The sequence below is a fragment of the Amaranthus tricolor genome, chromosome 3, assembly GCF_026212465.1.
Source record: "Amaranthus tricolor cultivar Red isolate AtriRed21 chromosome 3, ASM2621246v1, whole genome shotgun sequence".
In the NCBI taxonomy this organism is placed as follows: domain Eukaryota; kingdom Viridiplantae; phylum Streptophyta; class Magnoliopsida; order Caryophyllales; family Amaranthaceae; genus Amaranthus; species Amaranthus tricolor.
Genome location: NC_080049.1, coordinates 32,509,958 through 32,534,578, shown reverse-complemented (window position 1 = coordinate 32,534,578; position 24,621 = coordinate 32,509,958). Strand labels below are relative to the sequence as shown.

General features: G+C 34.7%; 2 protein-coding genes across 7 annotated transcripts; both read right to left on the bottom strand.

Annotated features, from left to right (window-relative positions):
- Nucleotides 1–1,131: 1,131 nt before the first annotated feature.
- LOC130809021 (glutamate receptor 2.6-like) lies at nt 1,132–5,192 on the bottom strand. Of its 2 annotated transcripts, none has more exons than XM_057674620.1 (4): nt 4,524–5,192; nt 3,408–3,720; nt 2,240–2,568; nt 1,132–1,542 (listed from the first exon to the last, which is right to left on the bottom strand). In XM_057674620.1, exons 1-4 carry the CDS (start codon nt 4,938–4,940, stop codon nt 1,225–1,227), a joined length of 1,377 nt encoding a protein of 458 aa, XP_057530603.1. In that variant the 5' UTR covers nt 4,941–5,192; the 3' UTR covers nt 1,132–1,224. The 2 variants fall into 2 exon arrangements, with proteins under 2 accessions (XP_057530603.1, XP_057530602.1); XM_057674619.1 differs by having other exon boundaries at nt 2,240–2,655; nt 4,524–5,191.
- Nucleotides 5,193–11,008: 5,816 nt separating this feature from the next.
- Nucleotides 11,009–20,898, bottom strand: LOC130809020 (uncharacterized). 5 transcript variants are annotated; one of them, XR_009040763.1, is made up of 8 exons: nt 20,517–20,898; nt 20,263–20,430; nt 20,057–20,173; nt 19,718–19,810; nt 19,496–19,602; nt 18,944–19,154; nt 13,381–16,928; nt 11,009–11,375 (listed from the first exon to the last, which is right to left on the bottom strand). XR_009040763.1 is itself a non-coding variant. In XM_057674617.1 (6 exons), exons 1-6 carry the CDS (start codon nt 20,606–20,608, stop codon nt 19,009–19,011), a joined length of 723 nt encoding a protein of 240 aa, XP_057530600.1. In that variant the 5' UTR covers nt 20,609–20,898; the 3' UTR covers nt 18,879–19,008. The 5 variants fall into 5 exon arrangements, 2 of the variants coding, with proteins under 2 accessions (XP_057530600.1, XP_057530601.1); XR_009040762.1 differs by lacking the exon at nt 13,381–16,928 and having other exon boundaries at nt 20,517–20,897; XR_009040764.1 differs by lacking the exons at nt 13,381–16,928; nt 19,718–19,810 and having other exon boundaries at nt 20,517–20,892.
- Between the last annotated feature and the right edge of the window lie 3,723 nt (nt 20,899–24,621).

Here is a 24,621-nt window from a genome sequence, read left to right as displayed (position 1 = left end):
ACAAGTACTCTTATCATTTGACTTATGACTACTAAATAGCTTAAAAAGATGACGTATTTTATCTTTATTTAGTGTAGTTATGATATTTTATATATATTTTTATTCCTACATTTCAGCTAACTATAACCATGATTCCATGAACAACGATGGATTAAATATAATAATGGAATCTTTTTAGTAATAATGCGTGCATATCCTTCTCATTTGATATAGCTTGAGGATGAGAACTACTCACGATTATACCTCATTAATTTCATTCAATACGTATAAACATCAACTTAATTTTAAAAAAGTTTATAAAGAATTATATGTATGTTCTGATTTCACATGTCATAGCTAAGCAAGCTTCAAGCCTTTAATAATGATCATACATTCATACTTAAAATTTGAGTAATTTGATTAAAAATCCTATTAATATTCTATTATGCAGTATATAATGAAGAAAATGACATCAAATTGATTATATACACATTTTGGTGTGAATGTTCAGCTCACTCTATACTAATATTCTAAAATTGCCTGTAATAACTAAAGTATAAATATAAATTTTTATGTTATAAAAAACAAGATAACCAATAGAAGCTCACAAAACTCGTATATATTTTCTTTGTTTCTTTGAGTTTGCTTCATATATTTGAAAAACTCTTACATATTTAAGTGATATGATACAAAACCTAAAAATTATTTATTTAATTAAACTACATAACATAACTTGATTTTGATCCAACTTATACCAAGATCGTATACAGTTTTCCATATTTTGACCCGAAAATTATGGTTTCCTATTTCTTAGTCAAACAGTATAAAGTATATTGTTTGCTTAGGAGGATTGGTTTGACCAGAATTAGGTATTCATCTAATAAAATTTGTAACAATTGAGTGCGTTGACCTTTTAAAGGTTGTATCGTACGTATGTTATACGTATCAATATACTTAGAGTTATTTTTTTAATTGTTTTGAGTACGAATTGCTCCTATAGTTTAAAAGGAGTGAAATAATCTTCTTACAAGTCAAAAAAATCGAATTCTATCATAAAAATGAAAGGAGAAGTCTTTGATTATTAGACCAATAATATACTACTGTAATAAGAGTTGAACACTTATTTTTGCATCTGTGTTAAATAAACTTAACTGTTATCAATCAATATTGTATATTACATACACAAGTCAATATTGACAAACATACAATGCAAATATATAAAAGTACCATTACAAACTTAAGTTATTAGTTTTTCCTTTCTTGATAATTAGGCAGAAGGTAGCAGGGATAGGCAAGTTTCCTTATGGTATGACAAGAGGTTCCAAAGTAAACCATATACAAGATGATAACCAAAATAGAAACTCCTATGGCTCCAGCAAACAAGATCCATAAAGTATCATAATCTAAGAGATTGTTATCAACATTAGCAGCATCTGGGTCATCTTCACATGATTCAAAGTTACCAATTGTTCTATGTTGAATTGTTGCTAGTTGATCATCGTCCATTAATTTTAGTATCCCATTTGAGATTTCTTGTACTAAGGGTGACCCTTTCTGGAATGCCTGCATGTTCACCCTAGCATCATTATTAGTACATGTGATAATACTATAATTTATGCAAGCTATAAGTTAATATATACTTTGTAACCGTCTCAGTCAAAATCTTAAGCTTATAATTGTAATTTTAATTCGTATATGCTCTATTACATCTTCAGAGACTATGAGTCCTTTGGACTAGAATGTTAGGTTCTGATAATTGGTCACATAGACTTTTAGTCTTTCCCAAAACCATATGGTATTAGGATGAGTACTCACCAAGCATTATATGCAAGTTTACAACTCATTATTTCTCATGTGAAGTATTTTCAACATTTTCCACATGTGAGCCACATCATATCCAAGAACTACTTTCGGCTCGGGTACCAAACCCAATGGGCCTACTTGTGTGTACACTTCCACAAAACACCCATGGGCTCGGGCCCATAAACCCACAGTTAGTAAGCATTGACTTGCATACGTACACACTTGATGAGGTTCACTGTTTCCTAAAACCATATGGCATTGAAGTATTACCGACCAATCACTATATGCAAGTTCACAATCCAATTATTTTTCTATTGATATGGTATCTTTCTCATATGTGAAGTATTTCCGGCATAAAGTGCAGAATGCAAGTTATAAGCTTAAGCTTTTTGTTAAAGTCCTGTAATATGTTATATACTCTATTAATATATACGAGAAAAGAGAAAAAAGTACGTACAAAACCAAATCCCTCAGCATGAAGATCAAAGGAAGGTACGAGAGTATATCCCTTATTGCAATTCTTAGAAAGAAAAACCTTGAGATAAGGAGTTTCATCAATAATAGCAGAAACTCCTCCTTGATCAATTCCCTTAGAAAGCATATCAACAATTTGCTGTTCTGTATCATAAATCATTATCTGATCTTCTGAAAAGCCTCTTTTGATGAGCAAACGAGGTACAAAAGATCCCTTCTGATTTCCTATTTTTGCTCTATTTCTTATGAGCTCATCTAATGTTCTTATTGGGGTTCTTTGTCTTTGTGCTCTCATCAATGAAGTAAAGCTTGCTGCATAGCAGGAGGTTAAGAGTAACAACACTAGAAACAACATCACAATTACTAGCCTTGTTTGGATTATTGCTCTTAATGTTTCCCCTACATACGACACCAAAACCCAACAAGGAAAAAGATTTAACTTTACAATTTATAATTTTTTAAGCATAAGATATATAGGGGTGTTTAGTAATTGGACATCAGTTATTGACTAGTTCGATTGTATAATGGAAATTTTTGGTAAAATTAGTTATTATTTTTTGACTATTTGTTGATTTGTTTTATTTTTTTTCTCATTTACTTTTTGTATGGAGTTCAAAACAATTTTTGAATCTATGCATTAAAGTAGATGATAAAAAAAAAAATACACTAAGGCGAACTTAATAATATCTCATATATATTTTGTCTTCTATATAATTTTCAAAAACTTTATCTAGTTTTCTAACTTGTGAATATTTTAAATGAGAAGAACATGAAACTTCTATTCCATTGAAATTGCTATATTTTATTTCAAAGCTCTCACATCGAAATGCGCAGCGTAATATAATAATCTCAATAGGACAGATCGTATGTTTGTGGGGTGTTAGAGTATATAAGATATCTTGAACATCAACCATCAGCTTAAGCCTTTGGTTCAGTTGATTCTTTAACATGTTATCAGAGCCAGCAACAAGAGGTCAAAGGTCTTTAAGTTTAAGTGGAATATTTTGTATCAGATATGTTGCTGGGGGATTTTCATAGCCCTTTAAAGGTTTATGTTGTATCCACACTTCTACTCCAAAGGATTTTCATGTAAGAGGGCGTGTTGGAATATATAATATATTCTACGACCTTAACTATACAGGGTAACTTACTTCTCCAAAAGTCATCGGCATTTGCACGTTGCCCGGGTGTGCGGGAACTTATTGGTGCCTGCTGAGACTGTCTTCTTTTGTCATTTCTGAATTCGAGGAACCAAAAGATAAGGGCACTAACAAAGCAAAACACAAGTGCAGCGGACACCAAACCCTTTATCAAAGGCATCAATTTGATTCCGGTTTTTCTGTTGGATGGTTGGTTTGTAGAAATCATCATTGTTATTCCTGTATCTGAATATGGCAGTGTAAAATCAACCCATTGCGACCTATCATATCTGATTGTAGTATCTCCCACTGCTCCATCATACTCCTGCATATTTTGTGTATTCAATGTGCATATATTATACCATATAATAATTCATTGCATCATAGTACATATTACCTAACTATAAAATACAAAGGGTCGCGTTTTTGGACTAAAAAGGCCTCCTCTGACCATATATCTTCGCCCATGCTTGTTAGTATGCTAATGGGTGAACTCGTAATAAACAAATATGGGCCGGGTTGGATAAGGGTCCTTTAAACTTATTATGGGCTTTACATAGGCTGGGCTTTGAAAGCCCGACCAGCCCAATTTGACCCATTTCTTTATTAAAAATTATTATATTCTCCATTGATCAATTTATAATAATTTAATTGTATAAACGTTAGTAATTCTCATTGGCATTATTATTTATAATAATTAGATTATTTATCAATTATGCTATTTATAAAGGTCCGTTTCCGACCAAGCCATTTTATAGTCTACTTCATTTTTATTATAGTAGATTTCGTTTTTGACCCGGCTCATTTTCAATCCAATCCTTACAAAACCCTTATCAAAACGGGCTGAATACGGGCTTTAAATGGAAGATTGGCCAGTTGAACACCCGTAGTCTTTGAGACATGACGAATCTTTGATGAAATAATGAAAAAAGTTCAAATGATCAAATGGTACGAGCTAAACAAGCTTATATTGAATCGAGCGCAACCAATTAAGACTTTCACCTAGCTCGAGCTCACATAGGCTCGCCCCGAACGTTGAAGAACTCTAATTAATAGTCATCAAATTCATTATCATATAACGAATACATAACCAAAGTCAACCATTATAGAATTACACGGTTAACAAACCTGATCAAAGACGGCTTGAAGCATCGCATCAAAACTTCCATTAAAAGATCCATCTGACTTAGCAAAAGGGACAAGTGTGTATAAAAAGGAGTTGCTTAACGCTGTATTAACAACAGCCTTGAAAACTTCAACAGAAAAGCCTCTAATTATTTGTTCTCCAGTTAAGTTATCCTTAGTAATGCTCACAAACTCTTTGTAAGTACTTACTGGTACTGCTATTCTTAGTGTCTTCCCTTCACTTGCTGATGTTGGAGCCCCATTTGTGTTTGTTTGGTTTGCTGCGGGTGGAGGTGCCCGACCCGTAGACTGACCCGTTACCAAGAATGTGTTCCCAATAATTAGGAACAGTATCAAGGTATTGACCTTTTTTGTTAATGGTATCCAGAAAAAATTAATGGAGGAGGCTCTCATATTCATTCTAGCAGTTTACTAGTTAACTTTCTTTTTTGATTAAGTTAATTGTGATGATATGATTTTCTTGGATTAGCCCAAATTTTGATGGATACTTGGCCTGATCTTTTAGCCTCTCTATGCTTGAATAGAATTTGGTTTGGATATAATACCATAATTCCATTACCCTAATGCCATCCAACAAGTCTTATATGAAATCGTCTCATTGTAAGACGGGCCCATATAAGCAGCACATAAATAAAAACAACATTAAGAAAAATAATGATATTTGAATCACATGTAGAGGAAGCAATTATATTTAAATAGTTTGGGCTGACCCAATTGAAGTCGTCTCACGATGAAATGGTCTCAATAAAGAATTAGTGAATGCCCTTAAGTGACTCTCATGTAGAAAGGGTTTTGGAAGAGTCGAATGTACGTAATATTATTGTTATTAATGATAAAAAGCTGTTTTCAATTGACCTTTAATAGCAAATGTTATCTGCAATTTCACATATGTAATAAATGTTCGTGATTTAATATAGTGAGTCATTTTACTTTAGTCTATTATAATCTGAGACCAAAAAAGCTACTTAAGTATAAATCTTAAATCCCATTGAAATAATAAACATATTGTTCAGTTATGATGTTTATTATTTATATTTATTAATTATCTTAGAATTTGAATGAATTTTTTAATTCAAAATTTTGATTTCGAATGGAATAATCAATTGATTTTTCCGATCTTTTTGTCAACCTTCGTGAAAATGAAGTATACATCATACTACTATAATGCTTCAATCAATTCTCCCATGATGGCTAATTGACTTTCACTGATCTGACTATATTAAACTAAAATACGTAGCTGTTCAATCATCTCTACTGATTAAAATACTGGTTAGTAGTTATCCAACCATATTAAGTATTTACTAAAAAATATGTTCAATTTATCTAACTTGATCACCCACAAATAAATAGATAAGAATTTTACAAATTATATATATGCAATTTCTAACTTGATCACCCATAAATGTGACTTTAGATGACCTGAGCTTTAAATGGGTTGGACTATCCTTTATGTACATAATTGAAATGGCCTTAAACGAGTCTTAAACGAATCTTTATTATTATAATACTCATAATTCATAATAATAGTCAATAATCGGATTGTGATTGACAAAAGCCCGATAATAACCCTACCTATTAATAATTGAGGTCCTCAGATTTTTACCGTTAACTTTATTGTAATTTTATTTAAATGATAATAGTCCCCACTTTTTTCGTTAAATTTATAATTTAATAATATAACATACTCCTATAATGAGAATAATTTTGAAGAACGGAGAGAGTATAACGTTTAAAGATCGAAGAAGTAAATTCTTGAAGGTTTTGGTTGATTGATCCTGCATTATTTACAAAACTTCATTTTGACGATAGAAGCTAGATGTAGCAGTAATATGCTTTTCTACTCTAATGTGCTAATTAAGGTCTCTTCATCTGCACGATTTCTTTTAATAATGAGAATGATAACTCATAATTCAATAGTCAAGGCTGGTGCACTTCTGAAAGAGCAACTCTAGATTAATAATTATAATTTGTCAACTTGACACATCACACTTAAGTGGAGGGATTTGATAGGGTGAGATTTAAAAAAAAAAAATTTTTGGTGTAAAGGTAATAAAATTAAGGAAAAATTACCCTGAATAATACGAACTTTCACTGATTTTCCTACAATAATACGAAGTTTCAATTAACCATGAATAATACGAACTTTGATACATATTTCCCGCTAGCATACCTAACCGGTTCTTTACTTGGAGAAACGGTAAATTCCCCATTTCTTCATTATGCTAGCGGGAAATATGTATCAAAGTTCGTATTTTATTTATAGTTAATTGAAAGTTCGTATTATTGTAGGAAAATCAGTGAAAGTTCGTATTATTCAGGGTAATTCTTCTTACTTAGTTTTATTAGCCAAAAAAAAAAATTTTAAGGAATGAGTAAGTTTACCGGTAACAGGTAAAATGGTATGCCAGCGGGAAATATGTATCAAAGTTCGTATTATTCATGGTTAATTGAAAGTTCGTATTATTGTAGGAAAATAAGTGAAAGTTCGTATTATTCAGGGTAATTTTTCCTAAAATTAATCATATTAAGACTGTACAGTGAAAGTTCAGCCCTGCGGGCTTCAACCCAATAGTGCTAAATTATCTTTTACCTCCATTAAGCCACCTTCTAGGAAGGGTTCAGAATGGAGGAGCAATCATTTGCATCACTATCTCGGTACAAGCAAAAATCAACTGAATCTATCTAGCTACTAGCTATACCCCCTCATTCCTGGGCAAATACGTTCTGCCTATTACAAAAACCAAGCAGAACATAGCTAACCATGTACCAAAATCTAATCCTCCTAAATTCCTTTTCATTTTTTACATCGTGGAACCTACTTAGTAAAAATATACATCAAAACAATAGTCAAAGCACAGAACAGGATTCCTGGATAATGGTACAACTCCAGATTTCTGCACAGCTCCAGCTCAGATCCAGCACAACCTCGACTTCTGCTCTAGATTCTACTCCTATACAACAGTAGCAGCAGCACCTAACCCCTTCTACGACGCATCTAAAGCAAGCCTGCAATAGCAGCACAGCAGTAACAGCACAATCGTAGCAGCACAGCACAGCGCAGCAGTAATCGCACAGCAGTAGCAGCACAGCTCCAAAAATCTGCTTACATAGCGCATCAGCAGTTGCACATACCAGCTCACAGCAGCGAATTCCAGCACAGGTCTATTAGTTTAGAGTAAGTGCTAGCCATTTTTTATCTCTGGGACTTGTTTTCTTTGGCATAATGATATGGGTTCTCAGGAACACCTCCTGGGTTAATTTTTTGACTATCTTCCCCGGTCTCTCAATATACCCATTCCAAATTGCAGAGTTCCGTTGCCTCTAAACTTGATACAACAGGCCTACCACAATGCTTTTGATGACTTTATTTCTGAATGAACCTATTGTGGGTTTATGCAGCCAAGAGCTAAGCTGTTGCATGGAACCTTGTGGGATAGTTAAATTTAACTTCCTTGTCAGGATTTCATAGCACCTCTTAATATAGATGCACTCTCTAAATAGATGTTCTATGGATTCATCTTGCCTCTCACACATCGGGCATATAGTGTCGCATTGGATTCCCATTTTGGATAGCCTATCTCTAGTATTCAATCTCCCCCACATGATTATCTAGCACAGGAAGCTATGCTTTGGGATATTCGTTCTATTCCAGACCCAACTGGCCCATGACACATTCTCTCGGGTTTTCCTTAACCACTTGTAGCCACTTGTTGCAGAGTAGCCTTTACTATCAAAAGTCCATCTGTCTCTGCTATACCCTCCTCTGAACGTATCTTTGATATGCGTGAGCTGTCTCCAATACCAGCTAACGTTAGAGCTGGGAGTGTAATTCTTCTAATCTTTTCCTTTTAAATATACATGGTTGACCCACTTTACCTACAAGTTATCAGCTTTAGTTGCCACGCTCCAAATATATTTCCCTAGGAGGGCTTCATTCCACGCATGGCTTTTTTTAAATCCTAGACCCCCTTCTTTTTTATCTCTGCAAATAAAGTCCCAAGCAATAAGGGGTGTTTTACTACTGCTAGTTTTACCATCCCATAAGTAATTCCTGCATGTCGCAATTACTCCATCTATGACTTTCTTTGGGAGAACAAATATCGATGCCCAGTAAGCGTGGAGATTGAGAAGCACAGTGTTTACTAATTGAGCTCGGCCGGCATAAGATAGAGTTCTCACCCCCCAGGTTCTCAGTTTGGTGATGAGATTTTAAAAATTATAATTTATCTTTTTATATTTTACTTATTTTATTAGTATGTTTTGTTTTTTATGGTGATTTACAAATCACAGTGATTGATTAAGATTTTCTACTTCTGAAAAAATACTTATCATTCTTTTCTTTCATTTTTAAGTAAAATCGGTGTTTGACTTCAGCATATAAACTAGAGAACACGTTTTGACTTTTGAAATTTAAAATTAGGAGGGGAGCTAATAGTGAGCGTACGCTGGCCATGGCGTCATCCACAAAAATCATTTAAAACGTTACGTAGAAGATCTATTTGGCCTATGAATTGTGTTATTCTTACATGAAAAGGCACTTTCAAAGTTACAAACGACAGCATATCAATTAAACCCATAAGGATATACATAAAATTAACAATTACCAGGGCACTGGAGCCATTTCACTCGAACCTAATCCTGGTCGAGTCACCTCCATCTATTATGAATGGTATCATGAATGGTGTGATTTGAGTGCACAATTGATGTGTGCATTCATGCGTGACTCTTGGGTTTGGAATCCAATGAGTGTGTTAATGTAGGTGTATTAAGTTGAGTCTTGATGATTGTGGTTTATGATGGTGATTAAGAATATGGATTAATGAGGTAATGAAGTATGAGTTATTCATTGGAGTTATGGGACTTAATGAAGAAGTGCAAAGGTTTAATTCAAGATGCTCTACTATATGCAAGTCAAGCAATGCTATCAGAAGCCCCTCTGCTGCGTCGCTCGACCTAGCGAGCTTCAGAGTGGGTCGAGCGAGCAGACAGAATGCAACCAGAAACTTCCTGTAGCGTGCTCGACCAAACCGCTCGACCGAGCGAACCCTTGTTTTGGTCGAGCGAAGTTTCTGATGCTCTTAGGATGTTGTTTTTGACTCTTCAAGTATTTGGGGCCGTTTCATTATCATTTATTCATAGCTTTAATGTACTTAATGTTACTTAGTGTAATCTCTCCTATAAATAGAAAGCTCTCATACACACATAAAATATCATCATCAAACACAACTTCTAAGCCAAACACATAGCATTTTGATTTTATCTCTTACTCAATTGTAATACTTCGTTTGTAAGAGTGTTTTATACACCTTTGATATAATATAAACAAGAAACTACACACACGGAGGACGTAGCCATCATTGGGTGAACCTCCTTAAATCATTGTTATTGTTATTGTTCATCAAAAGTTCTTAGCGTCGTATCGATCTTGGCAAATTTATTTACACCATTGAATCAGGACTCATAATATTATCACCAGCGTCTTATCTCATTGTCAGTGCTCGTAGATCAGTAGACTTTTAGTCATTATTGGCCTTTCTTCTACAGTTGGCTTAACACATTTCATTGCTATTTCCATATGAAATTTCGGTACCTGTCGACCTCTTCTAACCATTGGTCCACTATACTGTCCATATCACCTCTGTTGAACACTTGAATTTAGGTATTACCCATTGAATCAGATTCATTCTGGATGCTGCCTGACAGATAACTATTGCATTTTTGCCTGTAATTCGCTCTAGCAAAACCACCCAAAAGCTATAAACATAGCTTTTCTCGTTCAACTGTTCAGTTACATGGTACCTGTAATGAGACGTAGTCTCATTGGTAAATCTTATAACTATAAATGCACATGATAGAACCATATCAAACATGGGTTGAATCCAAAATGCTAGTATAAGGTGGACCGAACATTCACCTTTATATGTATGTTGAACTTGTTAGAACATATAACATATCCTAGGGCCTCAATCATTAGCTTAAGCTTTTGAGTTAGTTCCTTGACATAATATCAGAAGCCTATGTGACGGAAGGTCAAGGGTTCGAATCTCATCAACCCCTCATTTCGAAGTGGAATATTTTGCGCCAGGTATAAGGAAAGTCTGTGCTACATCCAGACTTCTACAATCCAAAGGGCTTTTGTGTGAGTGGACATGTTAGAGTATATAACATATCCTGGGGCATCAACCATGAGTTTAAGCTTTTGATTGAGTTGGAGCCTTGACAGAACATACTGTGCTACCATTCTTCTTTGTTATATGTTACACAATTAAATATTAATAAGTACTCAGAACTTCAATCATTATAAAAAAGAGTAAGGCATATTCAAGTATTCGACAATGCCAACAAGCTCCAAATTCAAAAAAATAAAAGATGAAGGGATTTATATTCTTCTTAAACTTGGTGTTTGTTTTGTCCCTTCGACCTTTTATTGCATTGGGTCAAGGAACTAGAGGAAACAAGACACAGCATGAAACAGCCCAAATCGGCGTAAATAATATAATAATATTGTCTACAAAGCATAGCGGAAGACTTAAAGAAGTCTGGGCTGAATCCGACCTGTGGCTCCATAGTCACAGCAACCAATATCAGAGTATTTAAAAACTTTACAAAACTGTAATACAATTACTTACAACCCAGTTATAAACTAAGTTAATACATTATAAAATATCTATTTTTTTATAAAAAAAACATGATTTGTCAAAATATTATTATAAGTTAACCTTCCGGAAACGATGTCCTCGCTATCGCAACGCACGACACATAAATGAGCAGCACATCCATCCGCACTAAAGATGGCAACCTGAAAGTGGATCTATCTCCTGTGAGAGATAGGCCCTATAAAATAAAACTGTCAACAATTGCATTGTTGAGTAATCCAACAAACCACTACAAAGATTTATAAACATTATTTTATCCAAACCAAAACTCTTTCAAAAGACCGTTTGATATCGACATAAGTACGGCTATGAACCTTTAGTTCATAACGAATCATAACACGGCTATAACTTTACAAGTTAATAGCGTAAATCAAAACTCTTTTAAAAGATCGTTTGGTATCCACATAAATATGGTTACGAACCTTTAGTTCATAACAAATCAAAACACGGCTATAACTTTACAAGTTAATAGCGTAAAACAAAATGCGGCTATTACTTTACAAGTCAATAGCAAAACAGTACGGCAAACGACAAATATGATATCGTTTGTGAAACAAACACAACTTTATGTACCAAACGTATTTATTCAAAACTCATATTAAATCAATAATTTAACAGCACTTTAAAATGTGGGAATATATGGACCGTCAGGAAGTAGGCTTGATCTAAATCCTGAGAACACGGGTGATCGTCATCACCGAAAATACGGTTCTTGCAAGAACGAAACGGGATCGGGGGCTCGAGACCGATCCGAATAACCATTACCTATTATCAAGCTATAGGATTTCACAATAATCCGGATATAAATATCCGTTGCCAATTCCCAAAAACGGACATTTTTCAATGTCGAACATTTCAATATAAAACAAAACAATAATTCAATTGATTTTCTTTGAAATCAACAATCATACCTCATTTTCATAATACACTATTGAAAAGCTCATATTTATAAAATTGTGAACATACAAAACATAATTTTGACCAAGAACTAGAAGTAAGGTCAAAACAAAGTTAATGTCCAAAGTTTCGAACACCAAAAATTATACGATTTTGCTCAAATATCAATAGCAGTAAGAACAGACCTTATAAAACATAACTTGAACTTTGAAATACTTGAGTTAAATTTAAAAGATAGGATAGTAGTTTGCTCGTAGATTACCTTTCTACGCCATGAATAACAATCAATAATTACAATACCAATCAATTCATATGTTGCCAAATTTATACTTGAACCAAACACTCATATTATTCAATTAAGATCCATAACCCAACAATACCAATCCATAAAGGGAAAATAATAAACCTAAGTTAATCTCAATTACTCAATAAATAACCTTAAACCTCCAATTTATTTTATACTTCCTAATCCCACATAATAAATTCCATTTGAGTACCATAATAGGACACTTGTTAGTAATTTAGTCATAACTTCCTCATAAGAACTCATATAGAGGCGATTCAAGTGCCCACACGACCGCGACTCAAAGCTCTACAAATCTCAAGAAGACATAAGAACCCAAAAACAATCAGAACCATCCTCAAAATAGCCAAAACAGAAGGTTCAGTATTGATTTTCATGACAGCCTGCTGGTATGTCACTATTTTGAACATAACTCTCTCATACGAACTCATCTTGGGGCGATTCAAGTGCCTACGTGATCGCGACTCGAAGCTCTACAAATATCATGAAGACACCAAAATCCCAAAACAACTCTAACTACTTCAAAAACAGCAACACAAATTCGGACGGAATAAAACGGAACCTCGTTGGACAGTCTACTAGTATTTTGGACATAACTTCCTCATACAAATTCATCTCGGGGCGATTCAAGTGCCCACACGACCGCGACTCAAAGCTCTACAAATCTCAAGAAGACATAAGAACCCAAAAACAATCAGAACCATCCCCAAAATAGCCAAAACAGAATGTTCAGATTATGAACTGAAATGTCAGAATCCCAAATACTCAATTTGATACTAGAACTCAAATAACCCAAATAACCAATTCTAATCAACACTAGTAAGAACCCAATTACTAATTAAACTCATACTCTAATTAAATTCAAGTTGATACCCAAATTGAATCCACAACCCAAATTGAATCCACGACCCAAATTGAATCCACATACCAAACTACTTTAAAACATTCAATTAATACTTAAATAGAATAGTTTGTGGATTACCTCAATCACCATTGAAGGACCTTTCATCTTTCAATCTTGAACTTCAATTTGAGTCACAAAATCCCCAATTATTTCATGTTCAAAGATCACACCATTTAAAGAGTGAGACTAAGAAGTGGACCAAGAGATAGATGGTCCTTGTGGTGGTGGTGACTCACGTGGGTGATGGTGGAGGGAGGAGAAAGAGTCGTTGCTTGCTCCTGTTGGCGGCACAAGGCCGGCTGCTGGAAGGGAGGCAGTTGGCGTCACAGGAAAGAGAGAGAAGGTTGGGCTTCGGTGGTGGGTCTGCGGTGGTCCGATTCCATGAAGAGTGAAAGTGTGAAAGCTATGGAAGAGATGAAGGTAGAACACTGAGAAGATAAGGGAGGGGGTTTATGAGCGTTCATTTGGAAGAATGTAGAAGAAGGATGAGCATGAGTTGGGTTGGGATTTCACGTGAAAGCTTCTGAAAAGCTTTGTTATTATTATTTTTTTTATTTATTGTTATAAAGATAAGATAGTAATCAGTTAATAAAATATACCTCTTTCTTGAAAATGTTAACAAATGAAATACTTGAGTCAAGATTATCAAAATAATAATATTATTACTCGAATTAACATACTTAATAATCCCAATCAGCTTAATCACTTATAATTAAGCTTTATTAAATGTAGTCTATTTCACAGCAGCAACACCTTCAAGACTAAAAATAACGATTCTTATCCGAGGTTTTACAGATTTTGTGACCATTAAGCAAGATCCCATCACTGGGGAGAATAGCTTTAGTGGTTTTTCTATTAAAGGTTGTACCAAATACGGGCCTTGCAGCCTTCCCGATACCTTTCAACTTGATCCCCTTTGCTAAGCCTGATGGCACCATGAATGGCACTTTTGACGACATGCTCAAGGTCGCTTCTTCTCAGGCAAGTTTCTATTTCATAAATAGCTACAAATTATTTTTAAGTACTGTCTCAAAATGTTAAATAACTGTACAAGACGGTCTCCTTTAGGCATGTGTTAACACCAAAACTTCTGAATTTTTAGTGTTCCATAATAACCTCCTAGGAGTATGATGGTGTAGTTCGGGAGATTTCAATACTATACTATAGAACACAGTGGGTTAATTTTACATTGCCATACCTGGACACTTCTATATCAATGTTGGTTCGTGTAAAGCAGCACAAGACGTCCAAGATCGGAGGAATTTCTTTGATAGCAGTCACTAAATACATAATAGCATCCACAATTGTTTTTAGCTTTGTAGTTGCTTTAATCTTTTGGATTCTGGAACACCAAAATGATAAGCATGCTTCTCGAAAACTCTCATTCGCACATTCCACAAGACATAAAGCTGATTGGCAGAGTAAGAAATATTCGAGAGCTAGCTTTTCTTTTATATATATATATATATATGGCATTTGTGGAATTAGTGGTCATAATAGGAAAACATGCCCTCGTAGGGATAGTCAAAGCTCAACTAGGTATGTATTCTTTACTTGTATGCTAATTTGTCATTATGTTGAATATGATAGAAATGTATATATGTTACAGGTGTAATGACGATACGGGACTAGTTGATCGATCAATACTTACACTCCATGCGACCCATCGGAGCGTAAGTGGGTGGAAGGGCTCCACCTTTCAGTTGGTTATTCGTCAACACTACCAAGTGAGTACGTTAGATTGGCAGGTGGATGATAGTTTTAGAGTTAGTTAAGTTAGCAGGTTTTAGTTACATCCATAGGTTGTTAGGTGGAGGTTTGGAGCTTGATCGAGCTCCATCACTGCGTTAGCCGAGAGGTGGAGACTAGAGAATCATACATTCCACCTTACTGTTGGCGAGACGACTATTACTTTGCAGGATGCAACAATTATACTTGGACTGTCGGTTGATGGACAAGCAGTCATTAGTCATGGAGAGGGACATTGGGAAGCCTTAGTTTTTGAGCTCTTGGGGATTTTGCCTGAAAACCCTCAAGACCCTACGGAGACGAAGATTATCACTGAATATTCATTGAAGTTGACTTGGCTTAGAGATAGATTCAGCATGATGGGGCCAGATGCAGATGAAACGACATTAGAGAAGCATGCCCGCCCGTATATTTTGTATATGTTTGGATGCATCTTGTTTCCAGACAAGAGTGGTGACTCGGTGTAGTTGATCTATCTCCCTCTCCTACGAGACTTAGACTGGGTTGCCGAGTATAGTTGGGGAAGTGCTACCATTGCGTATCTATATCGTAATTTATGTCGGGCGTCACGTAAGGGTGCCAAGGATATAGGAGGTTGCTTGTTGTTGTTACAGATATTCGTCATGGGAGCATATTCATATAGGGAGGCCCGTGATTCGAATGGTTTGAGCCCCTGGGCAACATGCTCAGGATAATGACGCAGAGGATTTTGAGTCAGTCTTTAGATTCACAACATCAGCGTGGAGGGATTATTTAGCAATGAGGTAATAATCATCAATTCTCGATTTAATTCAAATTATACAATTATATGAAGTTGGATATATCACATAATATTCATTTCTTTGCAGTTGACTTAGGGTACATCTTTCGAGGTCCCACTCCCCACATACTCTAGTCCACTATCGAGACTCTTGATCGACAGAGAGACGACCAGGTGATTATGATTAATAAGTTTTGTTAGATCTGAATACATCGTTTTAATAATTGAGTTTATTGATTTGTATTACAGATCATATGGAAGCCTTACATAGTGGCTAAGATGGAGGCTTTGCCAGAGATATGTAGAGCGGGCCAGGGTATATAGAGATCGCGTTGTCCACTCATTTGCTTTGACTGTGTCGAGTTCCATCTACCGGATCGTGTAATGTGTAAATTCCATTTGGAGCAGGTTATTCCTGATGCCTGTGACACCCAAGTTGCACTACATGCGATTGATCGGAGGACCGCAGACAAGAACTACTTGATACGACATAGATTGCATGTAGATGCGTGGAATGACAGAGCAGCTCAATTGGTTCAGGGAGAGAACTACACCGGTCACAGCTTAGGTGCATACATGTCGTGGTACAGACAAATCTCCATATTACGCATCACGAACCCCACATTTGCACAGCCAGGATCGTATTACCATCCATACCTACGTTTTTAGTAAGTCTTCTTTTAACAGTCAGAAATATAGTAATACGTATGTGATTTATTTTAACACTTTATTGTTTGCATGCAGGCTGAGCGCATTAGATCGGTCTGTGTACAGTGCAGTGACACGATGCATGGAGCCGCTACATTGCCTGTTGATGTGGGGTATCGGATGTGTACTCAGACCCTAGGCTCCATCAACACTTCATTGACTGAGGTATTGAGTCAGATGGGGTATGATTACCTCATACCGACTCCTCGCCCCGCTGCAGATGATGATACGTTCCACACTCCATCTTCTAGGGGTTCGAGCCACCGAGGTAACTCTTCAGGAGGTTCGAGTAGCCGGTCTTCAAGAGGTTCCGATCATTCATCAGCTCGCAGATCTCCATCATCATCATAAGGTGCTATGTCACCATTTGTTCCTCCAGCTTCCTTGTCCACTCCTTCGCATCCATCGCCTTCACATACGATCATAACATATCAGCGTGCTAGTCAACGACGAGCCCCAACTCTTGATGCCATCACAGAGGCTAACGAGTCTACACTGACCTCATCCACCTTTGCTCGCAGCAAACAGGGTCGGGGAGTGTAGTTTAGTATACATAGGATAACTATCGTAGATATATTGAACTTGTGCCGTTTTGGATGATTGTAATATATATATTTGCGTTTATTTTCATTTCTAAAGTTTACGTTATTTGTGTTTTTTTTATTTGAAACAAATTGGTTGAGGTTTTTGACGAGCTGGTTGTTGGTTGATTTGTTATGGAATACATAGGATACAACTATGCAGGTTATGTAAAGAATTAGTGGGAGTGTAATAATGCAAAGGAAAACTCGTAAAGCACACAGCATAAATCGCTCTTAAGATTGCGGTTTAATGAAAATTAAGCCCAGACAAACCCACCACCTTAAATGGCGGTTGATTAATTATAGAAAAAAAAGACTTGTCCTACGTGGACAGTATTGTGGGAATTAATTAGTTATGGAAAGAGCATTAGTCAGGGTAAAGTTGCGTACTTGCGTATGTCAGAACTTCCCAAACTCCACCCAAGGCGGGTAATGGAATGGAATGCCTTGTGATAAGTTATGACCTATGGTCACTCTCATTCTCATCCTCTTATAGTTTTGGTGCAAATAGAGCTCAGATTTCTAACAGTAAGGAGCCATGGTGTAAAGATGAGGTTATGATCATGGTCGCAGTAATGGTCAAGAAACAACTTTTGTGGTGAATGCAAATGGTTTCGTGATTGATTATGGGATTTGGCAAAATAATTTATTGAGAAATTTTAGCTTATTTTGATACAAAGAGAGAGTGGGGTGGTCAAACTAGCAAACGCTAATGTTTGGTAAACTAGCTGGTTGAAACAGCTTCTTGTTATGAATAAGCTGTTTTTGAACAAGCTGCTTCGAGCAGTGGGTTCAAAATCAGCTAGTCAAACCAGATAATAAAATCAATTGGCCGAATCTGTAATCAACTATTAGTCGCTTGCTAAACACCCCCTATGCCTATATTTTGATCATGGTAAGCTAAAAGAAACTTTACAATATGATCACAATACAATGATGAGGGCAATATCTTGTACTAGAGCCTAAACTAAGAACTAAGAGCTGGAATTTTAGGCCTTTATACTCACTCAATGAATCACCCCTCCCTTTGTAACTAGAAACTTCTACTGTTTGGCACCAATCTATACTAGTGCAGCATGCTTAACAACTATTTACTTGATAATTGGAGGATAGAATCACGGGCGAACAATGAAAAACTAATCACGTGGCCAATATATTTAAATAATTAGTCGATCATCATCATACCCGATATATCACGCTCAAGTGAAATTGCAGTTTTATGTGTATCAAATTCTCTGATTAAAAACCGTCCATCTGGACTCCAGTGATTAGCTCGTCCCGAGGCTTTTTTATCTCAATAGTTTTTGAAGGTGATCTGAGCGACTTCTTGTAAATTATCTGCCTTGTTTAAGCTCAAATATTGCAAGTTGTCCTCCATGGATGGACACTCACGTCGACGTCTTAAGCATTAATAAAACTATACTAAATTTAAGGGAAGAACGACATAGAAGAGCTGAAAGTGATAATCTAGCTAATATATTGATTCGTTCCTTCTTAAGATGTACTACTAAAACTAGCTCTATACAAACTATAAAATTAATAGTGTCAATGTCAAAAACTTAATCTCAAAAGATTGGGGCCAGCAACATGAACCGATTGATCAGTTCCAGACCAGTAATCATTAATTGTCAATTCTAAGTTAGGATAAAGGAGGAGGATGAGTAGTAGTTTGTGACAACCAGCTCAGTAAAACCTAGTCACATCTCATTACAGTTACACAACATATAGAAAATACATCGAAGAAAACGGATAATGGGAGAGTCATGGAGCATTCTAGCTAATCACAACAACATAATGCAGCTAAATTGAAGTAATAATTAAGAATATAATTTCATATACTTGCCTCATTTACAGGGCTACAAGTTGGAAAGCCACCCAAAATGTTAGATTTACCGAGCATCAGAGATATCACAAATGAGCATCATCTTCTACAATTCCCTCCAAAACCAGGTACTGAAGAGCTATAGAGTACTTTGCACTCATTTTTCTGCTATCACTCCCTGCTGCGTGCACCCTGTGCTTCAGATAAAACGAGCCTGATCCCTGACTTTCACCTTCAAACAAAAGCATGATTTGCAATCCTAATATTAGACTCATATTGTCTATTTTCCATTGAGACAAAATCATAATGGAATATAATAAAACACTCATTCAATCACTTGCATTTCTTTCTCATGAAAGTTGTTAATGCTATTTGCTATTGGTGATCAATCGAAAAATCCTCTATTTATTAGATAAGGTAGAGTACCGACTCTTTGAATCCTGCCTAAGAAGAAGCCGGGTAGTCATTTCATAGGTAATGGATTGTTGTTCTTATACTGGATTTATTCTCTTGGAATCACATATATAGATAAAATTTGATAATTGATGACTTCCATATTATCTAAACACCAACCTTGGATGGTAAAAATAGACGAAACCCATCTCTTGTAAAGAAAAAGGAGCCTCGGAGAATCGCCATGGTGCGTATCAGACAGCAAAAGTTGACAAGATGCTGTTTTACTAGTCAATTCAAGTGTTGCAACAATACAGTTTGTGAGTCCATTATTTGAAGTAAGCCAGTACAGTAATTAATAAAAAACTGAAAAGGAATACTAGTAATCAGCAAAGAACTAACTTGGCATGAAAAATAGCACTATGTGACAGGGCTAAAACTCGAACCATGGCTAAGTCCCTTCCACGAGGATTATTATACCTCTGTTGACACTTGCTTAATTCATCCAGTTTCAAACAAGATCAGTACTAAATTACCAGCACGCAATTCATCGGAAATACTTAACCCTCGTATTTTGTAGTATGAGTCCAATCAAATAAAATTAGGTTATGACTATGTTTTTTTTTTTTATTTTGTTAAGAAATGCAACACATGTTGTTTGATAAAAGGTAACTAACAACTATAAAATATCAGAGCTAGTAAAATACATGAACCATTTATTTCTTCAAAAATAAAATATACCTATCAAGAAAAAAGTCACCAAAATCATCAATAATAACAGCAAGAGGAAAAGGATTAAGAAGATGAAAGGCAGAAAAGTATTTCTTAAGGCCTTCGTCATCATAATCATCTAAGTACCTGCAAATCAACCATAAAAATATATGCAAAATGAGGCAAATTTTCAATTGCGAGAGTAACAAATCAGAGAACAGGAATAGGTAACAAACTTGATTTGAATTCGTTCAAAAATAGGAGATGAATCATCAATTCCCTGAGAAAGGAATGGAGGTTTGGTTTGAAAACGACGTCGGTTGCAGATGAAGACTACGTATCCCTGTGACTCTGATTGAACTACGACATTGAAGGCGAATTGAAATAGCAGTGACGTTTTCCCGCTGGACAATTAAAAATTACTTACATTTTACACTGATGAAATAGGAGTGAAAATAATTATACCATTGGTTTAGAGAAGAAAGAGTACCAAGATGGAGGACCAGAAAGAAGCGTAATTAGAGCATCATTGACAATAGAATTGGAAGGAGTACTACCGCCATTGAAGAACCTCTTCACCATTTTTGTGCAACCTCGACCAATTGGATTTCGGAGGTATAGCCGTAATCCATATTAGTCGAGAATGAGATACGGGCACGGTTCGGCAACTGCCAATTTACAACAATTAGTAATGGTAACAAGTAGGCCGTATACGGTCCGGGCCGGGTTCTAATAGAAACGGGCCGGACTGGGTCAGGCTTACAAAATTAAAACTGGACTTTAGATGGGCTGGGCTCATCAAACCCATCCCTCCGACCCATATATCTTATATCTACAAAATTTCTAGGACAAAGTTATATTTACATTTCACAATTCATAATCACTAATATTTTTGATAGTTCCTCAAATGCTTCTTCACTTTATTTTATATAATAAATTCCACATATAGAGTCAAATTTAACCAAATTTACATTAATATATTTTAAATTTTAAATATTTATGAAAACTCATATTGAAATTTCTCTCTCCATATATTTAATATATCAAAATTAACGCTCAAAACGAGTGGAGTAAAAAGTACTTTAATGGAACTTGATAATAATCAATTTGCTACTTACAAGTTTCTATGGATCTGTGTGCATTTTAATAAATAAGCGTTAATTCTTTCGTTTCTTTGAATATGCAATAGTCAATACCTATTTTTTTAACAAGCATTAAAAATTATAAGGCTAAATAAATTGTGAGAATATAACTAAAAGTGAAAAAAATATGTAAAAATCTAAAAAAAAAAATTAAAATAAAAATATTAACAAAGTCATAAGAATAAAGTGACTAGTATAGGATGAGTATCTCGAATGTGCTTTTATGGGGTCCGTTGTTCAAGGAACCTTCCTGCACATTGAGTTTAGGACTCCAAAAGCTAGTGGTTTAGGAGTATTCAATAAAGTGAGTAGTGTAGTATTATCAAATGGAAGCACTTCTAGACTAGTTCCAGTATTGTCTAAAACCAAGTGCTCATATGACCACCATGTCTCCTTAGAGTCAATAATAGTATACTCAACTCCTCTTTATTTCAATACTTTTTAAAGATAATGAAAGTAATTATATATTATGCAAATGCTAATTAAATACTTCTACATTTCTATGTGTTTGATAAAGCATACAGATACAATGTATCTTGTAAGGTAATTTTATAATGATTTAATTTTCAGAGAGAACCATCACAATTATGTAATCTTAATCGTTTATAAATTTTTTGATAAAATCAGAGCCATTAGAATTTTTTATTGATTAAAGTATGATTAAAATGCTAATAATTATAAAAAATAACAAATGGAATATATTTATTGACATAAATTAGTAAAGTTTTAAACTTAATGTTAAAGTCAATCACTATAAGAAGTACCACATTACCATTTTTTGTGAAACTCAACCTCCTAATTTTTGTGTGAATTTGATGCATAATATTGATTATAATAGATCTAAATTTATTTTCTCAATTTAAAGTTCGGTTTTAAAACGTTCACTTACTTTTAAATTGAAGCTCCTCATGTTTCTTTTATTTTATTAAAACAAAAGAAATTGTTGTGATTAGTGTGACTTGAGTGCACATTTGATGAGGTGTATTCATGTATGACCTTTGGGATGGAATCCCATGAATGTGTTAATGTGGATGTATTAAGTTAAGTTTTGATGATTGATTTATGATGGTGATTAAGTATGGATTAATAAGGTAATGAAGTGTGAGAGTTATGGGACTAAATGAAGAAGTGGAAAGGTTGATTCAAGATGCTCTACTAGGCAAGTCGAGCAATACTGTCAGAAGCCTCTGAAGAGCCGCTCGACCGACCGAGCAGACAGAATGCAACCAGAAACTTCCTGAAGTCCACTCGACCAGGCCGCTCGACCGAGCGAGCCTCTGCTTTGGTCGAGCGAAGTCTCTAATACTCTAGAATGTTGATTTTGACTCTTCATATACTTAGGGATGTTTCATTATCATTTAATCATAGCTTTAATGTACTTAATGTTACTTAGTATGATCTCTCCTATAAATAGAGAGCTCTCATTCACTTTGTAATTGGTGAAAACATCCACAAAATACACCCCAAGCCAAACACTAGCCTATATCTCTTCTCTATTGTAATTCTCCATATTTGAGAGTTCTTTGAACTCCTTTTGATAATATAAGAGATACTACACGCCGGAGGACGTAGCCTTAGTTGGGTGAACCTCGTTAAATCTTTGTGTCATTTTATTGCTTTATTTTTCTCCTACAGACATCGATATTATTGATAGCGTAATTTGTTTGTCACAAAACCTCATACACTCGATCTTGGCAATATTGGAGTTTGAAACACTTTGTTCGAACTCTAATACACCGTCGTTTTCAGAAATAATTTATAGTTTGAGAATATGACTAGAAAATAAGAAGATAGAAAATAACACTACTATGTTAAACAAGATCAAAAGAAAGAATAAGTACGAATGAAATTAGAAGGAAGAAAATATGAAATAAAGTTAAAATAAAAATATAACAAAATTAAAGAGATAATAATTTCAAATAAAAATGTCACAAATTGGACAGTTCTCTCTGTTTAATTAGTCTTTAATTAATAGAATTATTCATTCTTAGTATACTAACTCGATAATGCCTGTGCAAAATACGGCTTTATTAAATTTTTTGACATATTTATATAAACAAAAAAATTAAACATTTACGACCTTATGTTTTATCCCTTCTCAAAATATCATATACTCTTTTAATAAAATACATTCTAAAGATTTTATAAAGAATTGAAAAAAATTAAATAAAATGATGTGACCTTAAAAATAAAAAATCAATCAATATATTATAGTCATAAATAGAATAAAAAAAAGTCAAAGATATAAACATTAACCATAATAATAATGACATAATTAATAAGTTTTAGAGGAAAAATTTTATTAAGAAAGTGACACGTAAATAATTTTAAAAAAATAATTTACCACTGTTTTGTTTTAGTAATAGTCATAGTTATCAGAATCCCGATTCTGATCTATGATTCTACGATCTTACGATCCAAAATTAGGCGATCGATCCGGATCGTAGGTAGGATCTTAATACAGTAGAATCGTGCGATCCTACTTAGTTCAAGAATTTAGGTGGTGAAATCATAACACGATTCAACGATCCTACAATCTGAAGCTCCGATCTTACATGGGTAATTTCATTTGTAAAACATTTTTATACAATACAGATTTCACTTAAGTATAAATACATATATTTAAAATAATTATATCAATACCTAAATAAAATTCAAGTTTTTCTTGATTTATAGTTTAAAAATGATTATTAAAAGTATTTTTTTTTATCAAAACTTAATAGATTAAGTCAAATAAGTTTTTATTTACACCTTAAAACTTAAAAAGAGAACAAATATGAATGATAATCAGTAATCCAAAGCACATTAATGCATATTTGTAGGATCACACGATCCGATTCTTCCGATTTCGATCCTACCCCTCGACGATCCTAGGTAGAATCCCGACCTTAATAACCTTAGTAATAGTTATAGATAGATTATAAGTTGTGCATCAAAAGCATACTAAGCACTATGACCAATAGAAAGACCTATATGTGGATATGAAGAAGCTGCTTTTAATTAGTGTGATTGTTGATTCGAGGACATCCGTATCCTATCCATGTGTAATTAGCACGCATAATTAAAATAAATAATAATACATACAAGTGTAATAAGTATAAACAAACAAACAAGTGACGCAATTAGATAAAGCATAATAGACCAATTAATGATTTGGCGTAATGTCGCTTAACCAAACAAAACCCTAATATTATCAGTTGGCGCCGAAATAAAAATGGTGATCTGCTAGTGTTTGTGCAATTTTTGAGATGTTTAGTAAATGATTGTTAATTGGCAAAGTTAATTACTACTGTTAGAATATATAACATATCTTGGGGCCTTAACCATTAGCTTAAGCTTTTGGTTGAGTTGGTTCCTTGACATGGTATCAGAAGCCAACATGAGAGGTCACGAGTTTGAATCTCAACCACCCCTCATTTCGAATATTCAGCGTCTATGTGCATCCACACTTCT